The sequence below is a fragment of the Eurytemora carolleeae genome, unplaced genomic scaffold (genome assembly GCF_000591075.1).
Source record: "Eurytemora carolleeae unplaced genomic scaffold, Eaff_2.0 scaffold81, whole genome shotgun sequence".
Classification (NCBI taxonomy): Eukaryota; Metazoa; Arthropoda; class Copepoda; order Calanoida; family Temoridae; genus Eurytemora; species Eurytemora carolleeae.
The window spans coordinates 102,170-111,008 of NW_019396041.1; the positions used below are offsets into that span (position 1 = coordinate 102,170).

Sequence of the window (8,839 nt, forward strand, 5' to 3'; positions counted from 1 at the left end):
AAATTTGTATAAAATTTTATAACAATGAAGATATTCATTATAATAACAATAAGCTTCCCAGGATAATCAAGATAAAAAAGTGTAGGTGTAAGTTGAAGCCACCTCGCCTGTACATTGTACATTATACAGTGTACAGTGTACAGTGTACAGACTAGGTCGGAGCTTTAGTGTAAAATGGCACTAATCTAAACTCTAAATTCTGCACTGGAAACTTTTAGTTTAGCGATTAAGAAGTCAGTCTGTGAAAAACAAGTGACTCCTATGTTCGCGATCTCCCATTGAACTTGGATGGGGAGGAAGTCACAACAATTTCTCGTCCGAGCCACATTTTCCTCATTTTCTCGTCCGAGCCACCTCGAAATCCTCGTCCTTTCAAAATTATTTTTTAAAGTGTCAAATCCTCCCAGCTAAAACTATTTTTTTAAAGTCTTTCTTTACAAATGTTCACCTTTTTTAACCGCATTTTCAGTTACTCCTGGTGTAGAATGCCGTAAATAATTCTGAGCTTATAGAACGGGTGGTTCCGTTGGGAAAATGATAGGCAGATAGGCAGATGCAAATATTTTATCATTATTTTTTCGCGAAGGCAGAAGAGATTTAAGTTTTACCTAAATAAAGTTTGACATCATTCTCATGGGTTTGAAGATTCCAACATGATGATGATTTCAATTTTTTAGTATATCCATGTTTTATGCACTGATGTGGCCAGATTTTTATAATAGATTTTTATAATCGAAGGATGAGGATTCCGAGGTGGCTCAGACGAGAAAATGAGGAGAATGTGGCTCGGACGAGAAATTGTTGTGGTTGGCTTCCTCCCCTCAACCTTGAGAGATGGACTACAAAATATATATTGACTAATAGATTAGAGATTAAAAATAAAAGAATTTAACCTTAGGTTAGGGTACAACTTTAAATCAATTAATGGATAAATAAAAATTTGAATAAATATTTATTAAATATGATTAACTCAGATGCACTATATAAAAAACATGTAATATACAAAAATACATTTTTAAAAGTCCTGCTTTTAAGTTTTTATCTAAATTACCAATCAAACATAAATTTTCGAATTCCAAATTAGATGGATTTTTGTAGAGCTCATTGAAAACCAAATATCTTTTAATGTAAAAGCAATATTAACAAACACTGGTTGCATCAATAAATCAAGATTGTTAGTCTAACAACGCCGTAATTTTAAAGTAATTTTACTTTTGAAACATTGGTCTTTAAACACACTAATGCTTGAGAGTAAAATCTTTAAATTGGAGAATAAAATTTCTGAAATGACTCCATGTTTTTTGTTTTTGAGTTAAAACTGTTTAATTCACAAATAACTATGATGTAAAACTCGAGAAAGAAATGATTTCACTTGCTAGTGTGAAATAACAAATGACTTCTAAAACTGTAGGAAAAATAAAATATCAACTTGCAAGCAATTCACTTTTTTATATATATTTGATTTATATGGAAAATTTAGAGCCAGCTTTGCTTGGAAACTAAGATTTCTCTATAAAGAACATTTCCGTGGTTCGACCAAGTTTACTAATCAAAATTTAAGGCAAATCGGTAAAAAGGGTTTATGAGTTATGATCGACGTACTTTATATATGCCATATTGTAAGTAACCAAACCAAACTGATTGATGTTATAAAGAGTAATGAGTATAAATTATGATTCCTAAATGTTTTCAACTGTTCTGAAACTAAAACTACAGTACGAACCAGAAAACTGTAGAAGAGGAAGACGACATTGTAGCAATGATTAAGTGTATTTGATGTTGTTATGAAGCAAAGTGTTTTACTAATAACTTACTAAATCACTTATCAAGTGAAATGGGTCTGTACAATTTTTTATGTTAATTAAACTACTATTTAGAGTCATAAAAAGTCGTCTTCCAGTTCCAGAGTTTCCTGGTTCTCATCGTAATCTCATCTTTCTTATCAATCTTTAGTTTAATCGATAATAACACTATTATTAAACATTTCTTCCATAATTTTACTAAGTATTCTATGTTTAACAGCAGCAAATACGAACTTCACATTCTCAGCATCAGTAGCACAGGTTATATGACTGTAAATCTCAGGCCTGAACAGATTAAATTTTTTAAAGATACATTTTTTTATCATAATTTATTTTGGGGCCGCAGACCTGAACCTGTTTCCTGCTTGAGTAAACTTGTCTGCAATAAACTCTCTTGCTTCAATATGATCCCCAGGAAGTCCGTTGTAATCAGGAAACGTTTTCTAAATTCAATTTAAAACTTTTACATTTCAACCTCAAATTAGACTTTTTGAATGATTGTATTGGAGTCTGTCACTTCGATCATTATCGTAATAGTAACAACAGATAAAAATTAGCTTATTTAATACATCCTGCTTTGAAAATTTATTTCAGAAAAAATTTTTGAAACTTTAATTCTAAACTTGACTTATAATCTTTTCTAGATATATATATAATATATGTATATAATATATATATATATATATATATTTACTAACCTTGAGTGGAAAAAGTCTAATTTTATCTTGAAAAATATCCTTTTTGTTCAAGAAGAGAATCATAGCTCCAGACTGAAGCCAAGGGTTGGATAGAATTGTTATATACAGGTACAAGGACTCATCCAGTCTACAATTATAAATTAAAGGGACTGTAAGCGTAATTTCAAGTGAACCTCCTAGGGTGGCTGGATCTTAGCTACCTGTTTATATTAGCCTGAGTGTACACCTAAGTTTACTGATACATGATATAAAGAGATTATAGCATAGTCATCAGTATAAACATCAAATATGCAGTTAGCTTTTTCAGTACAAGTGATGGGAAGGTTTTGTATCTTGAATTTTACTTTGTTTTGTTTGGATTTTAGTAGTTAAATGAAAAATAAAATTCTCCATTTATATATTTTTAGAAATCATCCTCGAGTACCTCGTTGGACTCTCCATAGAAATCCCAATTCCCAATAGTACCCTTGAAATTAACCTTCATCTGATCAATAATGTGAATCATATTGTAGTTTTTCTAGGTTTAAAAGTGTTTAATTCTTTTATGTTTTTCTGCATGTCAAGAGAAACCAGAATTGAAAATATTGAGTTTTCGAAATTATAAACGTTGATATATAATTCCTACTCTAGCATTGTCATCATTTATGGAGGGTCACTTAAAATTACGCTTACAGTTCATCCCTTTTACGTGCAGAGCAATATGTCAAAGGATTTGAGGTTTAGACACAAACTCTGATTTTCAAATGGTTATATCTATACAGCCTAATGGCATAGACATTTTCAAACTATATCAAAGGTTCACACAAAAGGTTGCATAGATCGGAAAATTTTAGCTTGTGACAAAAACTCAATTTCTTTTAAGTTTTCTAAAATAGTATTGGAGCAACGCAGGGCAATTTGAGTCTTTTAGAGAACAAAATTTGTGCAGTCTGAGCTTTTTCCTCTAAAAACTTTGATTGAATTGGCGACTTTTTAAATTAAGTCTTTAGCTTTGGTCATTGTCAGTGTACTGAAGAAATGTTGCAGCCAAGGTTACTAACCAACATGTTGGTTAAACATATTATAAATATAATATTAACTATTTATAACAACGTTATTTTGGTTCGCAGTGTTATAAAGTTTTACAGAAATTTTCTCTTAACTTAACTTTCACGTTCATTATGAAATTCACGATGAAGTGAGGAAGAATGATAAAGTACACAATAGTTTCATAAAAGTATATTATAACATATCATGACTAAAAATTAATTATATTGTATAATTTCAGTCTTCTTTGCTCAAATTGCTTTGAACTGAACTGCTCAAAGTTTGTTTTAACCAAGAGTCAAATTGCCCTGTGGTGTGTTTTAACTAAAATTTGGAAGATTTGAGATATTGCTTGGAGAACACGGCTTTCTGTTGAACTTAACAAAAGAAATTGAGTCTTTGCCACAAACTCACATTTTCTAATCCTTGTATCTTTGCAGTGTGATGGTGTAGAACCTTGGAGATTTCAAACTTCGGTTATTTGATCTAACAGAACTCAAAGTTTAGAGTATCTAAAATCTACTGATTAAGAATTAGAAAACCAGAGTTTGTGGCAAAGGCTTAATTCCTTTGTGTACACCAAGTTTATTTAAAAACAAACTTTTTTTCTATAAATTGAAGGATTTAGTTTAGATTTTAAACTACCATGAATAGATATACAAAGTGCAGTTAATAGTCATGAGATGGAATTTAAAGAATTTGAGCCGCGGTTTAAATCCGCCAAAACCCGGTTTAAATTAAGCGCCGGCTTAAATCTTGAAACATTTGATACAATTTTAAGTGGAACCAACCATATTTAAACCGCGGCTTAGATTTAAACCGCCGCTTAAATTCTTTAAATTCGGCCGATGTATGCGTCCCTACAAGTTTAGGGAACTGTGAGGTTAAATTAGATAAATAAATACGTTTCTAGTTCATCCCAAACAGAACATATGCGTCACACTAAACTTTACGGTAGTCATTAATTCTTTAGAAATATTTTTTTTTGTAAAAAAGTACATATTTGAATTATGAATCAGAAGTTCAGAACCAGAAGATTTAATATTTAAAATGATTTTTTTACCTATTCATTGTTGGATCTTCCACTAGAGTTAGATTATATTCTGCTAAACTAACCAGGAATATTATTGATGAAACATCCTGAAAAAAGAAATTGAGTTTTGCCATAAAATCAAATTTTCTAATCCCTTTATCTTTGCAACCTGATGGTGAAAATCATTGATAATTCAAACTTAGATTATTAGATCCAACAGAATTCATAGTCTGAAATATCTGAGGTCTCCAACATACGGTTGCAAAGATGCAGTTATAAGAAAATTGAGTTCATGGCAAAGACTCAATTCTTTTATATTGCTATTCAGCAAGTAACAAGTAAAATACAGTGGTAGGCGATTAAAGCAATATAATGAAGACGACTTTTTATTTAAGTTTTAATCGAGTTTTTTCGAGTTAAAGTTTGCAAGTAATTAAAGAGAAGCTTTTTTAATCGACAGCTTCTCGTTGTTTCTGTTTTTTTGTTTATCCGTGCTGTTTCAAGCTTGATAAAAATAAAAATTGAAATCGAAAGTCATCTTCATTATAATGATAAAAACGCCTACCACCGTAAATAAACTTTTTTTTAGAAAAATAACCTTTTACCTTTAAATAACAAAATATTTGCACACAAAAACTGTAATATATTTATTAAAATACATGAACATGTCCTTGAACATTTTTTAGAAATAAAAACTTGCATGAAGAATTAGATAAATTAAAAAGTTTAAGATTGGAAACGTACTTGGAAGCAATGAATCCATTTTCTTCGCTCAGACCTTTGCCCCCCAACATCAACCAGTCTACGGAAACAAAACTATCTTTTTCTTGAAAATAACTTAAATATATTTCAATTTGAAATGTTGAAATTGAGTGATGGTCTTGTGTGCGTATTTAATTTTTCATGAAAAACGGAAGAATATTAGATATTCGAAGTTTAGGATTTGGATTTTGTATAGAAGATTGAATGAAATTTAAAAAAAAAAATTGTCCTTTGATGTGCTGTGGATTAACCCCTAGTAAAATAAGTTTAAAAATAAATTCCGCGTATACAAAGACGATATTAATATACACTGAAATGTGTGGAAGGATGTATGAATAGAGAATAAATGATTGACAGTTAACCTGAATTTAACATCTCCAAAGGATAAACATGTTTCAAGTATTCCTGTAGACGCCTAAGCAGTAGGAAATCAGGAATTCAAATTACCCCGAGAGGCTCCAAAATATAAACAAACTTTATTTTGCACTTTTCCTCTTTTACAAACTATGAAGTTCCTTCAATTCTATCGAATATTACTTGCTGAATTATAAAAAGAAACGTTTCATAATTTTTAATCTTTAAGTTGCCACAAAAAAAATGCCATTGTATTTTTTGATATCTTTACATTAATTTAACAATTTCCTTGTTTTTAGGTAATCGTCTCAAAAGGAACCGGGTTTTGTAACCTTATGGTGTAAACCTTTGATATTTCAAACTTAGATTATTTGATCTAATACAATTCATAGTTTGAAATATCAAAGGTCTCTAACATTGGGTTGCAAAGATAAAGGGATCAGTAAATTAGAGTTTGTGGCAAAAACTCATTTCCTTTGCGATCATTTCCTCCAAGATAGTAAACATCTACCTTTCTCATTCTAAGAACATCCTCATGTTCTGGGATATAATCATCTTCAATTATTCTTCTTCCATTCCTTTAATAAATTTTATTAGGTTAAATAGGCTACAGAGGTTTGTGTTTGGTCAAATACGATATATCTATAATTAATAATTGCAACCTGAAAAAGTATGTAGCAGAATCAGGAAGAGTGAAAAGGGCTTCAGCTTCAAATATATCCTGTATCTTTGGATCATCCAACAAATCTCTATTTTAGTCAAACTACAACTGTAACCTTTGTATTTTTTCATGGCCTTGCAACTCTTAATTAAGATTTCTGAAAAAATAAAATCAATCAAATCAATTATTTTGCTTAAAATCTCAACTTCTCGTTTTGGACGTTTTTTTCTAAATTTTTTTTCTATTTGAAGAATTAACAATTGTGTTTCCCTAATATCTGATTTTTCTAAAGATTTAAGTCCAATGTGTTTATGTATTTTGTTTAATTGGTTTAAATCCTTCTTCTCTAGTTCTATATTTTCCTTCAGCAGCTCTAGTACACTTAGCATACAGTCCACTGGAAAATAGATAAATTAGATATTTTGAACTTTGAAGTTATTTTTTATAATTTTGCGCATCCCTAATGTAAATTTGAGTTATTTTTGTGCATAAAGCAAAAAAGCTCTGAGTCTTTGCCACAGTAATTGATCCTTATCTTCGCAACCCAACGTTGTCGGAGACCTGAGATATTTTAAAATATGAATTCTGTTAGATCAAATCATCAAGTTTAAAATATCAAAGGTTTACAACACACCATCAAGTAAAATATTTATCAAGCAAACTGAGAATTAGTAAATATATTTACAATTAACTGACCTAAATTTTGTAAAATAATAGATCTGGCTTCCTCAAGTTCTCTAGGTGTAAACCCAGTCCCATGTAAAATCTTCATGTGTCTGAACAAATGTAAAATAAATTATGTACAACTGATAAAATTCCTGTAAAAACTCACACACCGAATCAAATAAAAAGTATGAACAATTTTGAATATTTTTATTATAAAACCTTTTTAAAAATGTTTCATGTGTGGAATAAAGTTTAATTCAACCAATGATCGAAAGTTGTACAACAAATATTATGACCAGGTTGACTTTAAAGTGTCACATGGTCGTCTTGACCATTGTAAAACTTGTATTTAGCTTTAGTTTAAAAGGAGTAAAGGACAAAATCCTGATAAAAAACTATAAATACATTATGCATAGTTTGTATTAATTTCCACAGATTAATGGTTGACCTTTTATCTATATCTTTATTGGATTATGGAACTTTCTAAAAACTTGGTATACCTTATAAATGTAGACTTTCCGGATTCTCCTGTTCCTGTACAATGTACATGTAAAGTTAGAACTTTATAAAATAAACTGAATTTCTTAAATAAATTTAATTTTGATGATATTACCAAGGAAAAGAATTTTGTATGTTTTCTTTGATTCTCTTTTATCCCTAAACAAAGTAAATATTGAACAATCCTAAAGAAGTTATTACGTTTTTATTCAAAGGGACTGTGAGCGTAATTTCAAGTGACCCCCTCCGTTCAAAAATGACATAGCCCGATTCACACCGAACCCTTTAAACTACGATATTTTCAATATGTTTTCTTGCAGCAGAAATGCGCGAGACAGAGTTAAAAATACTCAGTTTTAAAAATTATAAAGATTTATACCTAATTCATACTTGAATCAGACGAAGCTTTTATGAGTACCGTTGTGAATCGGGCATTGCCTATTTTCATCTTTGCATGAAGGGTCACTTGAAATTACGATTACATCTATTCTATTTTCTATTTATAAGAACAATAAAAAATAATTAAACTATTAAAATTGTGTTTAAATAAAAAAATTCTTGAGATTTAAAACAAAAATTTAAACTTTAAGCTGTTCATGCGTTCTACCTCTTCAACTGTTTTTCTATCTCTGAGTTTATTCTTCTCATTTCCCGCTCATTCTCCGGCCATAGGCATTCAATACTGTCCAACATAGATACAATCTAGGATATTCATCAATACTGTCCAACATAGATACAATCTAGGATATTCATCAATACTGTCCAACATAGGGATATTCATCAATACTGTCCAACATAGATACATTCTAGAATATTCATCAATTCAGTCCAACATAGATACAATATAGGATATTCATCAATACTGTCCATCATAGATACAATCTAGGATATTCATCAATACTGTCCATCATAGATACAATCTAGGATATTCATCAATACTGTCCATCATAGATACAATCTAGGATATTCATCAATACTGTCCATCATAGATACAATCTAGAATATTCATCAATACTCGCCAACATAGATACAATCTAGGATATCCATCCTATACATTCTGTATCATATATCCTGTATTACGAATACTGTATCTTATATCAGAAATATTAGACCGGCCCTATCCTGTATCCTTCTACATATATTGTGTATTTAGTAACTGAAGGAATGTATCCTGAGCAGGAAACTTTTGAATGGTGGATATTGGGATTAATGCCTGATCCACTCTTTTTCTTAATCTCGAGAATAAATAATGCTTTTCTTCCTCTTGTAATTAATCTCCAGAGCTGGGAAGTATAGAATGGTGGATATCAGGATTAATGCTTAATCCTCTCTTTCTGCT

The 8,839-nt window shown here is 30.3% G+C and overlaps 1 protein-coding gene across 2 annotated transcripts; it reads right to left on the bottom strand.

Moving 5' to 3' along the window:
• Nucleotides 1-1,037: 1,037 nt before the first annotated feature.
• LOC111700683 (guanine nucleotide-binding protein G(q) subunit alpha) lies at nt 1,038-8,255 on the bottom strand. 2 transcript variants are annotated; one of them, XM_023471692.1, is made up of 12 exons: nt 8,108-8,255; nt 7,616-7,659; nt 7,503-7,536; nt 7,033-7,112; nt 6,338-6,733; nt 6,187-6,253; nt 5,684-5,736; nt 5,304-5,361; nt 4,590-4,666; nt 2,501-2,627; nt 2,151-2,245; nt 1,038-2,087 (listed from the first exon to the last, which is right to left on the bottom strand). In XM_023471692.1, the coding sequence occupies exons 6-12, from the start codon at nt 6,193-6,195 to the stop codon at nt 1,955-1,957; spliced, it is 552 nt and encodes a 183-aa protein (XP_023327460.1). In that variant the 5' UTR covers nt 6,196-6,253; nt 6,338-6,733; nt 7,033-7,112; nt 7,503-7,536; nt 7,616-7,659; nt 8,108-8,255; the 3' UTR covers nt 1,038-1,954. The 2 variants fall into 2 exon arrangements, with proteins under 2 accessions (XP_023327460.1, XP_023327452.1); XM_023471684.1 differs by lacking the exons at nt 1,038-2,087; nt 2,151-2,245; nt 2,501-2,627; ... (1 more) ...; nt 5,304-5,361; nt 5,684-5,736 and having other exon boundaries at nt 6,186-6,253.
• Nucleotides 8,256-8,839: the final 584 nt, after the last annotated feature.

Bases quoted from the DNA above. Each gene is read 5' to 3' on its own strand.
- LOC111700683 (XM_023471684.1), bottom strand. From the start codon at position 8,193: ATGTTGGACAGTATTGAATGCCTATGGCCGGAGAATGAGCGGGAAATG. The intron at 7,660-8,107 runs GTAGAACGCATG...TACTTTGTTTAG, and splicing joins ATAGAAAAACAGTTGAAGAG to GGATAAAAGAGAATCAAAGA. The intron at 6,734-7,032 runs GTCAGTTAATTG...TCTATTTTCCAG, and splicing joins TATTATTTTACAAAATTTAG to TGGACTGTATGCTAAGTGTA.